The 24,242-nt window shown below is 40.4% G+C and overlaps 1 protein-coding gene across 5 annotated transcripts in view; it reads left to right on the top strand.

Moving 5' to 3' along the window:
• The window catches only part of STARD13 (StAR related lipid transfer domain containing 13), a 573,040-nt gene that overhangs the window by 485,519 nt on the left and 63,279 nt on the right, over positions 1-24,242 (top strand). For all 5 annotated transcript variants that reach the window (XM_033235506.1, XM_033235498.1, XM_033235522.1 and 2 more), the window contains 2 exons: positions 20,407-20,478; positions 23,215-23,296. In XM_033235506.1, the coding sequence (XP_033091397.1) occupies positions 20,407-20,478; positions 23,215-23,296 (154 nt within the window). The remainder of the gene's footprint in view (positions 1-20,406; positions 20,479-23,214; positions 23,297-24,242) is intronic.

Below are 24,242 nucleotides of genomic sequence, written 5' to 3' on the forward strand. Positions count from 1 at the left end.
TAATCCCAGCGACTTGAGAGGCTGAGGCACAAGAATCACTTGAACCTGGGAGGTGGAGGTTACAGTGAGCTGAGATCATGCCACTGCACTCCAGCCCGGGTGACAAATCAAGACTCTGTCTCACAAACAAACAAAATAAATAAATAAATAAATAATTTTTTTAAAAAAGATGCTTCATTCAATTTTTTTTACCATAGTAAAAATATCCTTTTATTAAAAAGTGACCTGGAAAGCTAAGACTCATGCACTACATTTAATTAATGAATGGTTAGTGACCAATAAAGATAGAAGTCTCAGTAAAATGCACGCCCATCCAAGCCCTTCCTTTTGAACAGGTGTCAGGTTTGCCCAATCAGACTTTTCATAAATGTAAGATTGATGAATTTGCTTTTTATTTCTTTCACTCTCCACTCTTTCTGAAGTTGCAAATAAGCAGTAGAAAGTCCATAAGCAGATTCTGGAGGTAAATCAAGTATTAACTAATGCACAGCTCAGATCATGACTATGACAGCAATGATTATCTCCAAAAAATCAGAAGTGGGCAGTTCTCAGCAACTCCTTGTCTGACCCCAATAGAGAGGGACCCTTCCTTCTCTTTCCCTGCCTTCCGGGCAGCCCTCTCCCTCTGTCATTCTCTTCACATCCCCCAGGTCAAGGCTCTTAAACAGAAACGGAAGTCAAGCCACAAGGTTAGAGGACAGGAAGTGACTCAATGATTCCCTGGGGGTCAGGTGTGTGGGTAGTGAGAGAAGGAAGGGAGAGAGAATTCCAGATTAGAAAAGTAGCCCAGATGGGAGAGTGATCAGGGCTGGAATTTCAGAGATGACAATGACATCAGCATTAGTGATACTCCTCCACTCTCCTACACAAGCATTTAAGAACGTTGCTATGAACTACTTCCCACCTATTTTCTTGGCATGCCTAGGAACGAGGGACTTTCTGGCAGATTTAGTGAGTAGTTTGGTGGTGTCTAGATTGTGCTAATAGAAGCCATTATACCAAAGAGAATGTAAAAACCTAGAATTTAGTAAACTTAAGGTTTTTTTTTTTTTTTTTTTTTGCTGTTTTGAGACTATTAATCTCAAATACTCTAAATTTGCTGATTTCATTATTGTGTTAGGACATAAGTGAGATAATGAAGTGGATAATTAATGATATACTCTTTAAGATGTAAATAAAAACTACACTCCACAGAGAAAAGAAGTACCATAAAGCTGAAAAGAGGTCACGAACCTTAGTACCTGCATTATACAATGAGGGTCATTTTTGTACCAAGGAAAAGGGAGTCTCTTGGAATCATCATCTTTGCTACTTTTAGTCAACTGTGGAATGTTTTAAAACTGTATTTATGGTCTTAAAGGGCATGTAAGAAAAGATTGGGAAATTTCAAGCAAAAGATTCACCACTGGAATTATGATATAAATCGCACTGTTTCTTTATAAGAGGGGAGTTCTGTTCACTACTAAAAGACTCTGTTGAGAATGTGAATGAGTGGAACATACCCCACCTTACATTTTAGTCTTCTTTAGGGGTTTGATTCATTAGAAAGTGTGTGGTTCTTTCTGTTCCAAACAGAATCCTTTTCTCTCGGACTTTATTTTGAGACTGTGATACAAATCCTTGGTGTTCCTTTTTAATGGGAATGAAAACAACGAGGAGAGGAAGTGTGGAGGCTTGGAATCTCAGCTGAGGCCTCGCAGGTCACTGGGGAGCAGTGAGGTTCCTCTCCAGTGTTAGCAACCGGAAACGTGAGAGAGGACTAGCATCTGCTGCTTGCTCTCATTTCTTTGAACCTCTATGCTGGAACCCTCCTCAGTTCTCCATGCAAACGTTAACCAAGCCCCTTTGTGGTGCTCGGTGCTGTGCTGGTGAGGAGAATGCAAAGACACTGTCTGTGGTGGGAAACAGAAAGGCAGAGTGAACCAGAAATTCCAGCGCCAGGGTAAGTGCTGGATCAGAAGGGCATGTGGAGTACAAAGGATTGACCTTGGTGAACTTTTTACTTAGCCTTGCATGGCCTCAGTGGCAGTGGTCAGGTTGTCTAGAAGGACACGGCGGAGAAGATAGAACTAGAGCTGGGAATCAGAGAGGCAGAAAGGAAAAGAATTGGCTAGTCACGTAAAGCAGAAGAATGTCATTCTAGACAGAGGGAAAAATGCCTATAGGGAACAGAGGATGGGAGTTGGAAGGTCGGTTTTAGGAAACTAAGTCGGTTGGAAGGTTGGTTTTAGGAGTTGTTTAGCTCCATTGCCAACTACTATCAGGGATGTGGGCAGTTGAGACACAGAAGTATATGTCAGGGACCCGTACTGAGCTCAAGAATTTCATAGTGTCCTTGGAAATTTGGATTTTTCTTTGGAGAGATTTGAGAGCCATGCAGAATTCTAAGCAAAGGAGAGAGTGATCAGACTTGGGTTTTGTCTCTGAAGTTATCTTTGCATGATGTTGGTAGCACTCCTAAAAAATGCATAAATTGCCTTCAGAACAAAAGATGTCCTGCTATTTTATGGAAATATAGTCAAGAAAGTCTTTATTTTCAAGCACTTTCTGTTGCTGAGCGGAGATTCTTCCTTCATCCTGTGATCTTAAGCTTAGCCAACATCAGCCACTGGTGGCCTGTATGTGTGTGTCTCAGTTCTTTAAGGGCTGATACCTGGGTTCACCATAAATGTCTAGAGTGGAGTAAGAATTTACCTGAACCCCACATTTTCTGACATGCATGGAGGCTGTTGTTGAAAATCAATAGATCATCTCTCCGAAAATGAGATTTCTCTTTTAAATTTATACCTGAGCCTCTTCAACAAGGCAGCGTGGCCAAGAGTGTTTAGAAGCTACAGGACAGTGCATTTTCTTGGAGCATAGATTTTCCTCAAATTTGAAGGAAAGCTTTGTTGTATTGAAAGAAGTATGGGCATGTTATATTCCAACTACATATAGGAGGAAATAAATAAATCCATTGGAAGTATCTGTTTATTTTCTTCTGCCATTTGGGTTCATCAGTGGAAATTGTGAAAAAGTATTCATTTCGGTTAATAATAATAGCTCCAATTTTTAAGTGCCTGCTCTGTGTCAAATTACATAATTCATTTTGTTTAACACATGTGAACATAACATCAACTTCAAATCCCTGTGACAGAGACCAGGATTGCAGCAGTAAACTAAATGCTCTTCCTTGTTCTGGAGTTTCTCACATCCTTACAATGACTCTGAAGAGTATATATAATGCGCACATTTTGCAGTGAAGAAACTGAGGCTTTGAGATGCAATGAAACTTGCTCAGGGATGCATAGAGTAAACTCACACTCCGCCAGCTCCCCATGGCCACCTTCCTCTCTGAAAGATTTTTTAAAATTCCAACTTACTGTCTCTTTCCCCTTATCTGTTCCCACCTTTACTTTATCCACTAGGGACATCTATATCTTTCACCTAGGTCTGCCTAGTTTTCTTTCTCTGAAAATCAACAATGGCCATCAACCATCAGCAGCAGCAGCAGCCATGGCCATATACAAACTTGTTTGTATCTTCCTTCTTAACAACAGCCACAGCAACCCCAACCACCACAGACCTGTCCCTGCTGTTTTCAAATTCACTGAGCTCACGCTGTAACTCTAAAAGAGACAGCAGTCACCGTTATATCTAACAGGACAAGTAAGAATTCAAGATGGCCAGAGGTCATAGAGTGGAGGTGGCTATAAGTATCAAAGGAAAGATTTGTTGGAGGAGGTGTCCAACAGGCTACACCTTCAGGAAGGAGAAGTTAAAAGTAGAGAGAAAGGCCTTATAGGCAGGCCTGACTAGTTCAGTGACCCCCAAAACTCATCCCGTTACATCACACATATTTCCTCTGCTCCTGAGAACCAGAATAATCATAGCTGAATGTGGTTACATTTCATGGGAAGGGAGGCATTACTGAACTGTAATTAAAAGCACCCCCACATCTCCTGTTCCCCAGGAATGCCATCTTGGACTGGCTGGATGATTCCCTTGGAGGTGTGAATGGGGTAGCCTGGGGGAACTGGGTTTCCTCCAGGGCATATTCAGGGAGATTTTGCGTGGTCCTGACTGGATCAGGCCTCATTCCTGCTCATAAGGTAACCTAATCCTTTGCTCATCACCGGAACTGCCCTCCTTCTCCCAAGTTCCTCCAAATTGGAGATGACTCCCCTCACGAAATCTGACTTCCCAGCACTATTCCAAACCCACATTTGGAAGACCTCCAAGCTTCATGAGATTTCTTGTTATTGATTAAGGCTGGGGTCTGGCACTCAGTCCAACCACAGCCCCAGCAACAGTAGCATCAGGCTTCTCAAATAGAGTGGAACAGAAAGCTATGAAAGCCTGGCATATGCCCTTTGGCCTCTTTACATCAGACCAGGAGAGAAAAAAGCAGGAGAGCTTTTTCAGGGGGCAGAAGTTTCCTTTGCAAAAGATCTTTGACCAGCAGCAACGTGCAAGTCCTTTGCAGGGAATAAATCAACATTCTACAGTCCACTCTGCCTTGAGATTTATGCAGAGCAAGAAAGTCACTCTCAGCTTCTCCTTAATTCAGCATGTCTTGAGCACATGCTGAGCCCCCAGCACTCTGCTCGGCACCAGTGATACAAAGAGTAAATAAGGCAACCTAATGTAAATGACGAGTAAATGGGTGCAGCACACCAACATGGCACATATGTACATATGTAACAAACCTGCACGTTGTGCATATGTACCCTAGAACTTAAAGTATAAAAAAAAAAAAAAAGGCAACCTCTGCCCTCGAAGAGCTGTGGTCTAATGGGGGAGAGAGATGTGTAACAAGAACATTTCAGTATAATCTAAGGACCATAATGAATGTGTGAAAGTCCAGAGAAGAGCCAAGCTAACCCGGGATACATGAGATGATGTCTTCGCTAAATCTTGATAGAGATAAATGTGAGCCAGTCAGGAGGTAAAAAGGGAGAGGAATGTGACAGATGGAGAGGAAACAGTGTAAGCACAAGTCTGGGATATGCAACAGCAGCCTGGGACTGGGGATCTCCAGGCAGCTTCACATGACTTCTCATGAGCTCCAGAAGCACACAGAGGCCAGGCCGGAAGGCACTGTGGGCCGTGGTGATGGGCTGGCATTTTATTCTGCAGGTGACAGGGAGACATGAAGGAGTTTGAAGGAGAATGAACATAGTTTCACATTAGAGATTCAAGGAAGGCAAGAACTGAAGCAAGGGGAGCTATTGGGTTCTGTTGCAAAAGTCCTGGTTTAGACAAAATGAGGGTCTAAACCAAGCATCATAAATGTCTAGAGTGGAGTCAGAATTTACCTGAACCCCACATTTTCCGGCATGCATGGAGGCTGTTGTTGAAAATCAATAGATCATCTCTCTGAAAATGAGATTTCTCTTTTAAATTTATACCTGAGCCTCTTCAACAAGGCAGCATGGCCAAGAGTGTTTAGAAGCTACAGGACAGTGCATTTTCTTGGAGCATAGACTTTCCTCAAATTTGAAGGAAGGCTTTGTTGCATTGAAAGAAGTATGGGCATGTTATATTCCAACTACATATAGGAGGAAATAAATAAATCCATTGGAAGTATCTGTTTATTTTCTTTGTGTAAGCTCATCCAGCCCACAGCCCCAGGCCGCTTGTGGCCCAGGATGGCTTTGAATGCGGCCCAATACAAATTTGTAAATTTTCTTAAAACATTTTCAGATTTCTTTTGTAAATTTTTTTTTTTTTTTTTTTTTTTTTAGCTTGTCAGCTATGATTAGTGTTAGTGTATTTTATGTGTGGCCCAAGACAATTCTTGTTCCATTGTGGTCCAGGGAAGCCAAAAGATTGGACACTTCTGGTAAACCAAGGCCAGGAGACAGAGGTGGGGAGGAAGGTAGGAGTTTAAGAAATATATTTGAGTCAAATTCAGCAGGTCCTGGGGTTGTGTGACGAGAATATGGGGGGACTGGAAGAGAGAGGATGAATCTAAGAAGACCCTCAAGTGTCAGACTCGTAGAGCTGTGTTCCATTTTTACGTTAATATATTTTACCAGATGCATCTCATGTAACTGAGTGTTATCTAGACAGTATTTTTAAACTGACGGGTGATGAAGTCAGTGGATATGACTAGTAATTCTGAATGGGAAAGCATAGAACAGAAAAATGCCAGATCTCCTTGCATACATGAAGTGCAACTATTGTTTTGTGAAACTTTGTTTCAGTCTATGGATGTATGATGTGCGTACATGTGTGGGTGTGTGCATGTTCACAACTATATGAAGCTTATTTCTGACTAAAGATTGTGATCAAAATATTTGAAAGTCCTGGGATATTCTTTTTCTATGATTACGATTGATTATTCTCAGATATGACTATGCCTCAGTCAGGTTAAGATGATCTTAAAAAGGGAGACCGATTCTTTTGTGGGAAAACAGGGAAATCTGTTCTCACTACTTTTCTTCCAAGACCAAATCTCCCATTACTCCATGCACTTGGAACTCCTAAGGATTCCATCCAGAGAGAAAGGGAGAGATTGGAGCCAGCAGAAGCAACAATCCCAGTCAGTGCCAGGACAATGTCAAATGCCCCACCCTTCAGAAAACAGTAGCAGTATCGAGATACCCAGACACTGCTGCTGACGAATAGCCGTGTCCCTCAGAGGCAGAATCAGAACTAGAAGAATAATGTTACCTTATTTTTATATGGGGCTTACAGTCTGCAAGGACTTTCACAATACATTTTCCCATATGTACAACATCCTTGTGAGTTTGGAGGAACCTGAATATCTGAGAGATGTTTTGGGTGTTTATTGGCCTTCAGATCTATAAATGTTTTCCTCTTATAGTCATTCATGCATTCAGTCAACATACTAAATGATAGCCATTTGCAAGACTCGAGGCTAAGAACATGAGATGGAAAGATGCAATCTGGTTTCCAATCTGGTAATGTGTACCTGCAATGTCAAAATTTAAAAAGATACAAAATCCACATATTTATTTAAGGATGTTTGCAGTTTTACCTAGGACATATTTACAGAATGTATGTGCATGAATATACGTGTGTGTGTGTGTGTGTGTGTGTGTGTGTGTGTGTGTGGAAAGACAGATAAAATATTTATGTCTCCAAATTTCAAAGTCAAAAATTGATAGCCCACAGGGAACAGAGCAGGACAAAGCTGATACTGTTTAGGCCTCCAAGGGGCATAGTGTTATCTTCTTCTTGGGCTAAAGGAGAACACCTTAGAGGCAGAATAAATACACAAATTTGATGAAAGCTATGTAACCTCAGGAAAAACAAAAAACACACAACAATGTTTGCATACAAAAGGTTTCCTAGGCCTCTCAATTATGTCTAAAAACCCCAGGTAAAGAGCTCTCAGTTTATGCATTAAATTGAGCAAGATAGACTTCATCTCAATTTTTTAAAAAATTATGTGTTGACATTTACTTGTTTCTTATTTTGGAGAAACAAAAGGTTCAAGGACCGCTTTCTAAATTTTCCATTTGGCACCAGGGATAATTCAAGCAGTCATGGAACATTAATTATAATCATTATATGCATAAGAGCAACACTTTCTTTGTTTTTAAATGTAAATGTGTTTAAGTATTTGAAAGATATTTGAATTACTTTCCCTGTCACCTCCTCACAAAGCAGATCCCTGAATATACACCTAGCATGTTTTTCATAGTGAGAATGACCTTAGGAAGCCGACCTGGGAGATTCACGACCTCTTGAAATCAATGACCTTGGACTCCACATTAACCCACAACTTCTCACAGTCATTAGTCCACAGGAAGCCCATATCCCTTGCTCACAATTTACTTACTTGTTCAGATTTTTTCTCATAACATGGAAAAATAATCTTCTGAAGGCATTTCCCTTAATGAAGCCCACATGTCTGATACAGATTTCTTTCCCAAGGTCCTGGCGTGTTTGGTTATGTTTTAACACATCTTTGCCCTTGAGATCCCCACGTATCAGGCATGTGATTGCTAATATTTTACTTATTAACTGGTAAGCACATGGTGAACCATAATCGCAAGACTGTCTTCCCCAGCCTGGTGTTTATATCCTAAAAGTAACAGCCTCTTAGGAGAAGGCTCTTACTGCCATTATCCTAAGGTGTAATATTTCTGAATGTGTCCAAATGTCACATATCCAAAGTGACACATCTCATTTATGACTCTCATTGTTGTTAAAGACCACTGCATTGTGTGAAGCATGGCTTCCTGAGATACAGCTTTATGTAACAGAAAGAGTATCATGAAATATTCTGTGGATTGCAGAAAATGAATTGCATGTTAGATACCTGTCATGGGAAGAATCTCCGGGCAGGTTGATGGGTGGCATGTGACCCCAGGGCCCTCCTGCAGGCACAGAGGGAGGATCATGAGAATCTACTTCCAAGAAGGCTGTGAGTTACATGAATCTCAGCTCCACATTCAGCTGGGGGGAGAATACGGGTTGTTTATGGCAGAAATGTGTGGCTAACCTTCTTCTGCCTTCTTCTGAATCTCACCTCAACTGCAAGACTTGTCCTGGTCACCTTATCCCAAATGCCCCCTCCTGCTCTGAGACCCAGAGGATAATGTCCTGTTCTGCTGGGCTTTTGCTTTCTTTGGTTGTAGTAGTGCCTGGATGGGTCTTTGTCTATCCCTGCTTGGCTTAAAGACCTACAGGGTAGGACCCACTGCCCACAGCCTTGCATTCACCTGCAGCACCTACCAGCAGCCTTTCACAACAGGGGCACCCAGCAGGTGTCTGTTGAATAAATAAGTAAAGACAAATGCCTTCCACTTCTGAATGCCAAAGGAAGAGAGCCGAGAAAAGAGAATCGGAGACCATCCATCAGAACCACTATTTTCTAATATGGGAAAGTCACATAAGCACCTCTGCCCTAGTAATAGTAGCAAATACTGTCTCCAGCTACTTTACAGAAATGCAATCATTTAATCTTGACAGTAACCCTCTGAGGTAGGTAGGTACTCTCGTTTATTCCCATTCTACAGATGAAGAAACTGAGGCATGCTAGAATTAACCTACCCAGGCCAGGGTCACACAGGTCATGAGAGGTGAATCCAGAATTTTGCACTCACTTCTAACTGCCTGATGCCATATTTACCCCTCTTGTGCCCATTTAGTTCAATTATACCCTCAAATAAAGGAGTATTTTCCAAAAACATTGACAGGTTCTTTTCAAAAAGTTAATCTGTAAAACTAAGTATATATATTCAATCAGAGTAGAAACTTGAGCTTTATTCCAGAAATAGATATGCCAGTGGTTAAGAACAAAATGAAATTAGAATGTATCTTCATTGTAAACTCTCTTTAAAGCAATAATATGAACCCTGTACAAAAATAGTCTTGTCTTAAAGAGTTGCTCTTTTGGTAAATTTGCTAGTTTTACAAATTTGGATCATGTTTTGCTTTTGATTATTTGAAGAATTTTGGGAGTCACATAGACTCCAGATATTCATTTCGTCATTAAAATGAGATGTGGAGATTTTCTTTATTTGCTCTAGTTTGTTTTGTTGTTTTGAGTACAACCTTGAAACTTCGGCAACCAGGAAATACCAAGTTGTTACGTAAAGTAAAATGTATCTTTGAAATTGTCTAAATACATATGCAGAATGTCAAAGACAAGTGAAACAGCTGTTACATAAAATCTCCACTTTGCAGAGACCTAAGACATTCAAGAAGGAAGAGGTGGGAATACTGTCCAGGACCTTAGTTTTGAATTTCCTGGCTCCTGTTAGTTTAAGATATCCCTGTAGCATCATTTAAACATAGTTCTGGTACATGAATAAACTTCCATTTGGAATTTCCTTTTTGAAGTCTGCTGAGAATATAAATCAAAACCATATGAGATGTGTCTTAATCCAGAATGTGAAATAACATGAGAAATGTCAACCCAGAAGTAGTCCCTGAAATACGTTCACCAGGATGCACGTTCTGGCGAAATTCTTTATTTAGAATGAAAAAGCCTCCAGAGAACTAGATTTATTATTTTTAACCCATGATTATGGAAGCCTGAACTGATAAAAGAAGATGCTTTTTAAAGTAATGTCAGTAGAAATGTTATTCAAGCCACCTAGAATGTTTGAGAAGGACATCTGTTGACATAAAAAGATGTTCAGAATGCATTGTCGAGTGCAAAAGCAGATTCCAATTTTATTTAAAGATTATGTAAAATAGATAGTATACTTAGCCTAGATACATGAACACATCTTCATAATAAAAGAACAAGAGATGTTCCAACAAAATATTGATCAATCTCTAGGTGGTAGAATTATAGCAATATTTTCCTGCCTTCCTTCGTTCCTTCCTTCCTTTCTTCCTTCCTTCCTTTTTTCCTTTCTTCCTTCCTCCCTTCCTCCCTCCCCCCCTTTCTTCCTCCTTCCTCCCTTCCTCCATTACTTTTGTTTTCTTTTTGCTTCTATTTTTGCTTAGTAACAGAAAATTGAAATCATTTATTTGATTTTCAAATAATAAGCATAGTACCTTCATTTGACAGCCTTCTTGCTTAACATATGGTTTGACATGAATGCTGCTAAAATGCAGTGATATCCCTAGCTCAGCTGGTCCTTGAGTTGACTTTGACGGATTTGCCAGCCTTGCAGTATGCCAGAATTGTGTAACTAGCATCACCAAAACCTTACAATGGAACCCATTTGCTGGTACTTTAGTCATGAAAGGATTGGTAGCATTTTTAAATGGCTGATTTGGTTTGCGTTTTTTCCTTCTATCAGTACGTTAGCCTTGATTTGAGTGGGTGTGTGTAAGTTTTTCAAATCTTAGGTTTAGATTTTGCTACTCTTACAATCAGATTTCACTTAAGTAGGAATTTTAAGCCGCTTTTATCTCTTATTCAAATCTGTTCTTATGGAAAATGATCTTTTTTATACCTGAATTCAGTGAGTATTTGGCAGGCAGATGAGCCAAGACCGTCATACTGACTTTATTAGCAAAAGTTGTCATATTCCCCAAAGCTAGCCAGGAAATTAAATTCTATTCATATTAGACAAGGTAGCCACCTGGACCTCCGTTTAGAAATAGATGTATCTTTACACAGCATGCACTTCTGCTGTTTCCAACTTTGTTAAAACATCAAACTATGAAGATCCTCAAGATTTTGTGATGATAATTATGAAGGCCCAAAGAGTTCTTTAAAATTTGAAGTTATCTGCTACACAATTTTAAATATTCTGGAATTTTTAAACTTATATTAAACTTTTAAAACATTTTTATAGTTGATGTAACTCTTTTAACTTTTTGGATTACGTTTGTGGCATGTTTATGGGATGCCTCAGTTAACTTTAATCTCAGTATGCCGCATGTTTAGATTGTAGCATGATACAAGGCATTGATGCCTCACTGTGCCTGATGAAAAAAGGGAGTTGCAGCATAGGAATTAAGTTTCTTAAGTCTTCCGTGAAGAGCTTCATCTCTTCCATCCCAAATCAAGTAAAGCTATTTCAAATACCTGAACTCATTTTAAATTTCCTTCTATAAGGAATATATGCTGTCAGTATCTATTAATGAACTGCAAATAAAAATCCCTTAGAGAGTAAACTTTTAAGCTCAGCAGTATCTTTGGCCTTGAAGAGCATAGGGAAAAATGAATCAATTGATAGCTGTAAGCCTAGTAACAATTTCATGTCTTGAATGTAATCCTTATTCCTGGAATGAGTGATGCATGTTTAGAAAATCATTCACACCGCCAATGCCGTTGCCTACGTTCAGCAGACAAGTAGAAAGGGTTCCAGGAAACTGGCAAAGACACGTTGAAAAATCCCAGTAAATATTTTATTTACACTCTGAGCCAGTGCCAAGGAATTTTTTAAGAAAATACATATAATATCAAGTTTTTGTGTATACTCAGATAATAGGATTATACTTGAGCTGTGGAAATCTTTTCCTGGAATTAAATTAAGCAAAAACTAGTTTTGATTGATCTAGATATGACAGTTGCTGAGAAGTTACATGCCGAAAGCCTTGCAAAGAGAGTCAGAAGCTTTGGCCAAGCTGTATCTATCTTGCCATGTCAACCCCAAAAGGAGCAAAGGAATTGAAAAGGGCCTGCAGGAGTCTTGGAGCGACTTTATCCTAACAGAATCTGTGCTCCTTCTTTCGCCTACATGGCAAGTTTTTCCCTGGTATCGTGAAATCTTCTTGGGTAATTGGAGTACCGAGAGCTAAAAAAGAGTTGAGCAAATCGAACAGCAGATAACCTCTTACAAGCATAGACATTCAGAAATGTCTGAAAACAGATACAGGTGGAGTTTGCATCCCTAAAAACATGCATTTTTTTAACATTTAAAAAAGAAAAATCTTAAAGCACTGTAGGATGGAAGAGTGCCTGTCAAAAGCTAAGAAATCTGACTTCCTAGTGGTAGTGGGATTTGTCCAGAGCAATTGCTCTTCCCCACACAAGAAATCATCTGCACGACATAGCGTGAGTACCCTCAGGTCCTTCTGATACTGGTCATTTGGCCAACTTTGGGGAAGTTGGAGCTCTGCTCTGAGAGCCAATATCAAGACGGCAACCTGGACTCTTGTTCACAGAAGCTGGAGAAACCGAATTAGAGAGAGAGACAATCTGCAGAATCTCATGCACTTGTCCCAAGAAGGATTACTGAAGACTCTGCTGGCTTGGTGGGTCAACATGGAGGTGTTTTGGCCAATGCTTGCAAATTATGACGCTCTCTCTAATTGTCTGGCCAACTCTGTGTTCCCTGCCTTGCATTTCAGTTGCTTAACTGACTCCATCTTGAAGAATCTCTTGGGATTTAGTGGTAGGCAGTGGCTCCACAACTTCAAAAAGCTGGGGATGTATGCATGCAGCCTCCCTGAGAAATACCACAAGCGCCTGATTGGAACAATCTGTACCAAATGAAAGAGGAGAATAAAGAACTACTCTGCTTCATGGAAAACTTGACTCCAAACAATCTGGTCAGAAACTATTTGGCTGGGAGAGCATCTATTTTCTGCTTTCTTTTTCTCTGAGATTGACTGGGGTTTGGGGATTGTAAACGTTTTTTTCTTTTTAAATACTGTGGGGAATACAGGCATGGAAAATATATTTCTGATGAGTTTCCTCATTCACTTGCAACTGAACTTTTGATTTTCTGTGGTGCAAATGTGTATATGAGCACACATTCACACACGTGGATGCATGTGAGGATTGTTTATGACATTTTTTGGAATTCACGTAGATCATGCACTGTAGGCAGAGAAGCAGAATTCGGTGCAGAAATGATTACTGAGACTGTGTTCATCTCTACACCACGATAACAGACATCCAACAACAGTTTCAGGTTGAGATAAAGGTCCATAGTGCCTTCCATATGCCTCATCTATAGAATGAACAGCTGGCAACTGTGTTATATTAGCTTATGCTAGATTATGCCACTTGAACAAATTGCCCCTCACGTTGTAGTGGCATAAAACAAATGTATTTATTGCTTATATTACGTGTCAGCAGCTGGTCTGCTGTGTCTGTGTCCCCAGTGTCGTCATTCCGACACCGAGGCTGAAGGAATATCCCTTAGCCTCATGGGAAAGGGAAAGGAGCAGGAAAGCTGATTGGGTTAGGGGATGGCTCTCGAGGTGTTTTTCTGCAACTAGTACAGGTTATGTCTGTTCACATTTAATTGGCCAAAGTGGGTCATATGACCGAGCATGACATTAGTGAGGTGGGAAGGGTATGCCTCCTAGTTGCAGGAGCACTGCACATGGCAGCTGGAAAGGGCAGGGGGTCACTGTGAGCATACAAAGAAAAAAATGCAGAAGTGCATGTGACTATATACTATATATGTGTTAATTATACATTTAAGGCTAATTAAAAATAAACAGTAAATATGTATCATATTTTTGATTTACATATATGTCATATGTCGTAATATCTACGGTTTCCCCAACCAGGCTGAAAAAGACTGATTAAAAATAACCCTTGAGTGACTAGGAATAAATCTACATAGGTTTATTCTCTACTTAGGTAGAGAATTTGCTCGATCTTCTTTTACTCTATTAAGTGACTAGATTTACTATGAATCCAGCTTCCAGAAGATATTTCAAGGCCTAGGAAGCAAGGCTTATGTGTAGAAGTGGTGAAGGAATTTTATGTCTAAACATGTCTCTCATTCTTGCGTTTGGAAAAGAAGTCCACGTAAACAGAGCTGAGAGTCTCTGTCTTGACTGAGTACAGGTAGGTGTCACCACTCTATACAGGTCTTCCAGGTTTCCTCTTCCTATTGCTATATACTTGCTGACAGTCAGATATTTTATTGCACATCAAGGAAGAGATTGCCTCGAATTATGGATAGATAAAGTGGGTGTTTATAAGTTGATCCACTATTTTGAATGTTCAGTGATTAATGATCTCAAATTCATTCCAAATAACTTCTATTTTACTTCCTCTTAGTAACTTAGAAAATCATGGAAAGAAAATGTTAGAAATATTAGGAAAAAATTATATTTGGTATAATTTAAGGTCTTTTACATATCAAAATAACTTAATTTTAGAAGTGCGAAAACGTATATCCTGATGCCATGCCATGGGATGTAAATCAAAGTCTGTTACTACTAAAAATCTGACATTCCTTTCTGTATCTGTGATTAAGGTTAATAAAGCCCTCCTGGCTGGATTATGGTGGTAGTGTATGGTTCTATGTAATATTAATGATTGCATCATTTGTATCCATATATAGATGGGATGGATACCCTGGCATTGATTTTAACAAAACTGGCTTAATGTATTGCCAAAGAAATACACCTTCGATAAATAGGGACTTCACTAGAGAAATTCTGTCTGAAGACAAAGGAGTCATTCTCCTGAAGTAGTAAAGTTAGCCATATAAATTATTCTAAGCCAACAACCACAAGCCCGTTGAAATGTTAACACCTTTGATATACTTTAATAGTGATAATTGCAGCCACTGCTGGCATCTTGTGGTGGTTGAGTCATCCTGCTATGCTAGTACCCGTAGTCTTTTAGAAACAGGGTGCCCACCAAATAGGCCAATTTAAAGGAAAAGACAAAACACTCTTCTCAAGCCTACTTTGTTAAATCCCATGACGATCACACTCCTTTCCCTACTTCTCTTAAGTACTTTGAATGAGCATCTGAAAAAGAACACGTACTTAAATTGGAGTCATTTTGTCCATAGAAATTCAAGGAGATTTGTAGGAACAGCATAAATACGTGTGCTTGTATGTAATGATTTCATAAACTTTCCACAATAGAACAGATTCTTTCTAGCCAGCTACCTTTCTGATGATAATAAATTTTAATTTGGCCCTAATGTGACTTTTTGGTCATTTAAAAAGGATACCAAATACCTGTCAATGAGCTATGGAAAAAGTATTTGCTGAGAAAAACGTAAAACAAAGTGTACGTTCTTAAAATGCTTAGCTAAGAGAACACACTGTTCCCAAGCACCCTAGAAGCACGCTAGACACACCAGCTTAAAAATACAATGAGGTTGTAACGTGAGATGAGGCCTGCAAACCTGGACAGCAAATTTGCTGTGCTCACTATGTTTCCTGACTTGACTGAGGTCCTACAGAGCCTTGTCCATAGACTGTCTGTAGCTAGGAAACTATATTAAATAAATAGCTTATAAATCTCTTTTAACTCCCATAGACTTCCAGCGTTCTCTACCATCCGTCTACATTGGTGAGGTCCTATTGAACTATTTTCTCTTGACTACCTTGATGTTATAATCTCCCTACAGGGAAATGCAATTGGCAGTATTCAAAAATCAAATCTTTACAAAATAAGCATCATTCTCAAAACAAAGTAAATTTCCCATTTTTTACAAATAATATCATTATATGAGAAAATATTCGCAATGTATTCTTATGTGAAAAAAGCAGTCAACCAAAGATATTACCGTAGTAATAACATATAAAATTAGGTGTTCATAATGGAGCAAGAGTTGACTTTTTTCATTCATTGTGACTTTCTCTATTAGTACGTTTTCAACATTGGGCATGTGGAATTAAGAAGCATGATAATATGTTGTGAAAACCCACATCAGCCATGGTTTGTTTTCATGGTGCCTTTGTTCTCATACCCATGGCAGTGGGTGCCCCCCAGGTGCTAGTGAGAGCTTCCCTCTGCTGGGTCTGTCTGAGGATAGTGGTCACATCATGCTCTAAGCATGTATAAGGTAACTGAAGCAAAGCCAATGACTTTGCCTTAAGTGGAATTGCAGATATATGACTGAAAAGCACGCATAGCACCAAACCATCCACTGAACTTACTGAGTAAACCAGTGAAAAGGTTTGCTAGACCAGGCTACCAGTGGAAACACTGGATATCTCCCTTTTCAACCAGTTGATTTCAGCCCCCCTCCCCCACCAACAAATGACTATTGGTTTAAGGTACCAAAGCTCCTCAGTCTCCTTAGACTAACAGGGATGGGGTGCTCTTAAGAATCAGGTCACCTTATGTGGGTGGTGGTGACAGGACTAGGGTGTGTAATTGGAGGCAAGAGGCATCAGCCCTACATAAACCATATAGAAGAGGCTCCTTGCAGAAAGAGGTTCCGTTATCAGAAGATGTAGAGAAGGATGTTGGACAGGCAAAAATAGATACCTGCTAGAGAATAAAATGAAATAATTATTACATAGCATTGTTAGAAAAATTCCATTGAAATCCTTTCATAATACCAAGTTGAACGGATTGGATTTTCACCAGGAAAGTAGCACAGTAACCTCCATAGAGATTGGTGGGCCCTTGTGTGCAGGGCCACTCTCTGGTTTCACTCCACACTCAGGTTTTCCATGAGAGAGTTGCAGTGAGCTGATGCTTTGCCTTGCAGCCCTGGAGCTGCTACAGGGGCAGGTAAGGGTAGCAAATGGTTAACAAATAAAACTGTCAAAATGTGATTTTAATAGCCCTTCATGCTTTTACATAATGTTATGCTGGCTAGCACGCGCACCATAAAAAAAAGAGATTTTCACACTTTTCTCCTCAAATGTCATTGAAATCTCATTAGGTAGATCTTTATGAAATGATGGCACTGGCAATAATGATTCCTTTTTAATTCTCACAGTCATTTTGGCCACTGGAAGGGCCTGGGGAAAAAACATTAGTATTTGGCTGGTCGATGTTAGTAGGGACCATGGAGAATTAATAAAAATTGTAAGACTTTTTTTATCTCCCCCCACGTCAATTGGATGGGCAAACTCAGATTTGATAGGGGTGAATTATGCCAGATTATTTTGTTTGTTTTGTTACTAGCTGGTAAATGAGAGTTGGCTTTGTTCTTAAATTGAGGTATCAGGATGTTGGGACTGCACCTAGGGTGGGGGAATATGAAATGAGGGTGTGTGTTTGAGACATTTGGGCAAATAGAATGGGAAGTTGGGTATAGCAAGTGATGCTACGCGAGGAGCCCCCCGCCATGGCTGGCACGGGGCTGCTTCTAATTTATGATATTTACTCACTGCAGTTTTGTTGTCATTTGACCCCGAAGACTAAAAGCTTAAGTGCCGGCCCAGTAAAAAAAAAAAAAATCAGCTTATTTGAATGATTGATTTATCTGGGTTCTGGTTAAAATTTGGTTATTTATGTTTGTTTCTGAATACGATTTCAGTTCATTATCCATGTTGCTGTCATAGAAAACCCAATGCAGTTATTATCTGAGGAGCCTTTTAAATAAAATTTCCCTGGCTAGCTTCAGCCCCATCCCACTGTCCAACCAGAATTTTAAGTTCCAAACGGAGTGTTGTTTTTAAAATTTAAAAATTTTTAATTTTTGTGGGGACATAGTAGGTGTATGTGTATATTTATGGGGTACATGAGATATTTTGATACTGGCATGCAGTGTGAACTCATTACATCATGGAGAATGGGGTATTCATCCCCTTGGGCATTTATTCTTTATGTTACAAATAATCCAATTATACTCTTTTAGTTATTTAAAAAGGTACAAATAAGTTATTATTGACTGTAGTCACCCTATTGTGCTATCACATAGTAGGTCTTATTCATTCTTTCTAAATTTTTTTGTATCCATTAACCATCCCCACCTCCCCTCCAGCCCCCACTACCCTTCCCAGCCTCTGGTAACTATCCTTCTACTCTCTATGTCCATGGGTTCAATTATTTTGATTTTTAGATCCCACAAATTAGTGAAAACACATGATGTTCCAAAGGGAGTTTTCTAGAAGGATTCCTGGCTGCCCACTTCTTCTCCACCAAGTTATCCTTTTCATCTTCAGGATCTGAGCTCAGCACATTCCCTGGACTGGAGGGGTGCAAACTGTTTCATAGATCACTTCCCACTCTCTGTCTTTGAGCTTTCTAGGCTGCAGAGCCCCTGTCTTGCGGGTCTTCCCCATTTGTTCTTCAAGGCCTGGCTCTCTGGGACTCTCTTGATGAACACTACATTTTGATTGTAGTAAAGGTAATAATGAAACATAAAAAGACATAAGATTCATGTAGTGCCGAGAAAATACAGTATTCAGTGCTTCTCTCCGAGACTTGCTGACTCATAATTAGGTTTAGAGTATGTCTGGAAATTAGGTGTTTTCTCATTACTACCCACCGTATTATATGGAAGCAGGAAGCAAATCTGAAGCTTGAAAATCTATTAGGCAGCACTTTATCCATGACTCAGTAGCAACTCACCACATTTTCCACACGTTACAGATAGAAAGTGTGTTTTCCTATTTCCTCTGAAGTATTTGGTTATCAAAGTAGAAACCTTCACATACAGACTCTCAATTGGGTACTAAATAGAACTTTTGAGCAATGCAATAATTGCCTTTTGTACTTTCCCAGAGGAAAGCCCAAGTTAGCCCATGCAGCACAATTCAGTGAAGCTCTGTTTTGAACAGCAGTTATGGATGTCAGAAACTCCCTTTCTGATAGAAATGCTTTCAATAGCTTTTCTTTCCAGCTTGGTTCCCTGGATGTTTCTGAACCATGTGTCCATGGCAGGAATGGGTACATGGTAGGAACATGCTGGTCACACTTAAGTGGAAAATTCTCACACCAGAGACAAATCTCAAGCTTTTGAAATCGTCAGTCCCTGGAGTAACAGTAGATTAGGGGATGTCAAAAGAGGTAGGCATTCTGGGGTAGGAGCCGCCACAGGCTCTGTTTCCCTGGATTTAATGACAAAGTTCAATCTAGATTTAAGCAGATCTATGGGACTAGGCAGTAGAGTTTTGCTCTTCCTGGTGATGCCTAAGTAAGATCTGGCCTTTGGTCTGTTTTCCTAACATATACCAAATAGCTCTGGCACATCAAACATCTTACTGCACAGACACCGAGCTTTCAATGTTGAGGTACAATCGCAGGCCCAGGGTGATGTTAGTGTAGATCATTTCTGTGCAGCGATCCAAGAACACCCTGTAGACTCCAGCTTTGGCTACGGGGAAAAATTAACATCATAGTAAATGGAAATACAATGACCTGACAGGGACGCATCCTAACAGTGGAGGAAAGGGCCTTGGTAAGGACTTGTGATAATAGGCTGTTTAATTTTGTTTGGAGAAACTGAACTTTCAACAGATGAACTTCTTTCCCCTTGGATTCATATTTGTCTAAGAGAGTTGTGGTTGGGAAGTGATCCAGGATTCACAAGGTCAAAAAGTGACCTGGTTCACATACTGTAGACTCCTCCCATCTCACTCCACAGCTTCCCCAGGCAGGTGGTCTGGTGGGCTGTTGGTGCATCCACACCAAAAATGGTCGCCCAAGGGACATATCAACCTCTTGGGCTTGGCTCTCAGAGGTTTTGGAAGGTCCATCGTGAAGTCTCAATTCCAAATAATCAACTTTCCTCTTCTATGCTGCACTCTACAGCTTGAAATCATTCCAATGTGCTTCATTAATGGACATCTTGTTATAATGCATGGGGAATTAAGGCTATTAGCGAAATTTTTAAAACAATAATACATTGGATTTTTGTAATACCTTTTTTCATGAGAAAATACATTTTCATAGGCAGTCCAGTTGTAGTCTTTCTTAAAATGATCCCAAGAGTGAAAGAATAAAGGAATATTGAATAAACATTTTTAGCCTGATCTTTGGAACTTAAAAAAAAAAATCCATTAAAAAAAAAAAGAATTGTAAAGAAGAATGTCCTCTTTTCCCCTAGTGCCCTGGTTCCCTGGTGTATAAATGAGACATTTTTCCCTGCCTGAGACTCAGCCTTTGTGTTCTATTATCTGTGGTTTTGTTATTATCCACATACTTATGGATCTACATTGAAGATTATCTTAGTAGACACATAACAAGGACCTTTGTATTACTCGCTGGTTTTCCACCCACTCCTGGGTAAGCCTATTTATGCAGACTTACCTGGAACAATTTTGCGTTGTAATAACTTGCACAAAGCTCACCAGTGTATCCATGATTAAGAAGACAGAGTACTAGGGTGCGGCTGTGGGACTCAATTTTCTCTCTCTTGTGTTTTTCAGAAATTGAGGCGAAAGAAGCATGTGACTGGCTCCGTGCTGCCGGGTTCCCGCAATACGCTCAGTTATATGAGGGTACGTCAGCCCTTCCCTTCACTCTTACACAGAGAATAAATCTGAAATGAACCACACGTATCCTGTGGTGTGTTTTGACTTCCAGATTTTTTTCTTGCCCATTTTGTTTTGCTTTATTTTTCCCTCAGCCTTTTTGCTATGCCCAGGGGTTATCCTGATACCGATTTAGAAATGAGTATCACTTCCCAGGCCTACTTTACTTTCTGCTTCCCGCTACTAATTCCCATCTCTTTACCACAAACCCTAACTCAGTATTTTCTTTCTGGCATTTTGCCATCAGCAGCTTTTCTGCACTTTCTTCTCTTTCTCCTTGTTTTTTCTTTACTACTCTCACTTTTCTTGAAATCACAATGAATTCACTGTTAATAAACTTCCTAGAAGTCACAAAATTAACTGTCCTGAGATTTCTCTTTAATTCTGTTTACTTTATATGAAAAATGTGAAGATATAACATGAATCAGATATTATTCTTCTGAGTTTTAGGTAAGGTGTTTTATTGCTAGCATTATACTTCCTTTCATTGATTTTTTTTTTTTTTTTTTTTTTTGAGATAGAGTCTTCTGCCTCTGCCACCCAGGCTGGAGTGCAGTGGTGCAATCTCTACTTGCTGCAGCCTCTGCCTCCTGCAATTTCCTGCTTCAGCCTCCCAAGTAGTTGAGATTACAGGCACGCACCACCACGCCTGGCTATTTTTTTTTTTTTTGAGACAGAGTCTGGCTCTGTCACCCAGGCTGGAGTGCAGTGGCCGGATCTCAGCTCACTGCAGGCTCCGCCTCCCGGGTTTACGCCATTCTCCTGCCTCAGCCTCCCGAGTAGCTGGGACTACAGGCGCCCGCCACCTCGCCCGGCTAGTTTTTTGTATTTTTTAGTAGAGACGGGGTTTCACGGTATTAGCCAGGATGGTCTCGATCTCCTGACCTCGTGATCCACCCGTCTCGGCCTCCCAAAGTGCTGGGATTACAGGCTTGAGCCACCGCGCCCAGCCGCCTGGCTAATTTTTGTATTTTTAGTAGAGACGGGGTTTCACCATGTTGGTCAGGCTGGTCTCGAACTCCTGACCTCAAGTGATTTGCCCACCTTGGCCTCCCAAAGTGCTGAGATTACAGGCATGAGCCACCGCCCAGCCTTTTCATTGATTCTTTAATTGAGTTAACAGACATACTCATGTTCCTTATATCTAAAATTATAACCAAGACTTTACTTCTCGGATTGTCCTTATCTAGTAGTGAACTAGTCAGGACCCCAACAGTGAGCAGATGGCAGGCTCAAGGTCATTGGCAGAGGATTTATTTCTAACAGTGCTCATTACAAAGGTGCAGGCAGGACAGGAGGTGGCAATGAGGAACAGTGCACAGTGCAAGAGCCCAGGGCTTGTAGTGGCACAGCTGTCACTACCGTGAGCCCAAAGGGACAGGCCACGGAAGAGAGTGCCAGAGCCCAGGAGGAGAGAGGAGCCTCAAACCAGACCCTAGCAAGGAGCACAGCTGGCAAGAGGCAGCCTTCCATGAAAAAAATCACAAGTGTCTCCCTCCCTCCCTCACTAGCCGAGCAAGACAGCTTCATTCTGGAACCATCTGCAAGTCACTCACATGATTTTTTTCACCAGACGGGGAATTATTTCTGTTTCCAACTCATGCTAAGATTTAGATGCCCTTAGATTTATCATGATTGGCAAGGTGTAGACAGCACAAAATATAAGATGAGATGAAGGAAAAAGTGGCAAGACAATGACAGTGACCCAGCATTGTTAGACTTGGCTATGCCCTCTATTCCAATGAGCTGCAGATTGCTACCTCCATGAACGAGGTACCCAGAATTAACACTATGTTCTAAATATTGCCTGTGACCTTCAAAGCTGGCATGAATTGTCTATTGGAGAGAAGTAGTGTTCAAATTATTCTTTTTGGATAGAATCGAGTTGAATATTTTGCTGATACTCCAGAGTGATAAAGATTTTGCTACTAAAAAAAATTTCAGATGATAGAACATTGGGTATTTTTGGAAATTTCCTTTTTGAAGGAAAAACAATCTGCCAAATTAAGTATTTCATGAAACCATCAAGACAGATGCCAGTAACCTACATGTTAGGTGGATGGTGAAAGTGCAAAAGCTCTTCTCTGAGGCCACATCCGCCCATGACTGTGATAGGGATGAGCTAGAAAAACGCAGGCACGGCCGGGCGCGGTGGCTCAAGCCTGTAATCCCAGCCCTTTGGGAGGCTGAGAAGGGCGGATCACGAGGTCAGGAGATCAAGACCATCCTGGCTAACATGGTGAAACCCCGTCTCTACTAAAAAAATACAAAAAACTAGCCGGGCAAGGTGGCGGGCGCCTGTAGTCCCAGCTACTCCGGAGGCTGAGGCAGGAGAATGGCGTGAACCCGGGAGGCGGAGCTTGCAGTAAGCTGAGATCCGGCCACTGCACTCCAGCCTGTGTGACAGAGCGAGACTCCGTCTCAAAAAAAAAAAAAAAAAAGAAAAACGCAGGCACTTAGTATTCAATCCCATCCAAGGTCAAGCACTTGACTATCCTCATATTTTGCACCTATACTGTACTCCTAAAAGCACTTACAGTGATAGCAATTGTTTGCTCTCTTAAATATTCCCAACAATGACGATGGGCAGTCACTGCTATTAAAATCAGTGGCTTTTACAGACCTTGAAGGTCTGAATATGTTGGTGCTCATTCGGGTAAAACAAAGTACATCAACTTCTTTGCCTCTCTTTCTCTCTCACAGATTCACAATTTCCCATCAACATTGTGGCTGTCAAGAATGATCATGATTTTCTTGAAAAGGACCTTGTAGAACCTCTTTGCAGGTAAACCATGTGAAGTATTTTTGTTTGTTTCCACTCTTCAGTCTACAACAGGCATCACTATACTTAAGGGCGAGTTCAGCTATTCGGCAGGTATTCATTGAGTGCCTACTGTGTACCTGACTGGAGTGCAGGTTCTAAATGTACTACTTTTAATGAGCATGATCAGTTTGTGTTTTCATGGAACTTACATCCTAGTAGCGGCCTTTGGACAATAGATTAGGAAAAAGACAGAGAAAGGAGAGAGAGGGAGTGAGAGAAAGAAAGAAGGAGGGGGAAATGGTATTGCAGAGAGTGTAAATGCTGTGGATAAGCTAAAACAACATGGGGATGTAGACGATGATTGGGGGCGTGGATGGGTCAGTGGAGGGAAGCAGCATGAGCAGGCTCAGCATGTGTGGTCAGGGAAGACTCTGAAAAACTGCAAGTATGTCAAACTTGGCTGTATTTTTTGCTAAGTCAAGTGATTATCTCCTCAAACTGGTATGTGTAAACTCAAGTAATTGTAGCAACAAACTGGCCTATTTAAGCTACTATTTTATGATAGATAGTATAAGGAGACAAAGATGTATATATGGATAATTTCTTCCCCTTAAAACAATGTATAATCTTGTTGAAGACACTCAGTTGAAGAAAAGAGGTATGAATACCTGAACAAATAACAATTATGATTTGAGTAATCATAAAAGATCCAGGAGAAGCTATATTCCTGAAGAATTAAATGCTGCCTGAGAGGTGGTATGTGTCTGTAGGAATTTGAAGTTTCATAACTAAAGCCCTGAAGAGAGGTCAGAGCTGAAGATAAGGATTAGTTATGGGAGATGAGTCATTTTACCAAGGCCATACAACTAGTTTAGGGCCAAAATGACCTTAAAACAGTACTCCTAATGCTAAATCTAATGCTCTTTCTAGTATATTCTGCATTTGACATAGATAAGGTAGTAGTTTG

The sequence above is a fragment of the Trachypithecus francoisi genome, unplaced genomic scaffold, assembly GCF_009764315.1.
Source record: "Trachypithecus francoisi isolate TF-2019V2 unplaced genomic scaffold, Tfra_2.0 Contig01461, whole genome shotgun sequence".
NCBI lineage: Eukaryota > Metazoa > Chordata > Mammalia > Primates > Cercopithecidae > Trachypithecus > Trachypithecus francoisi.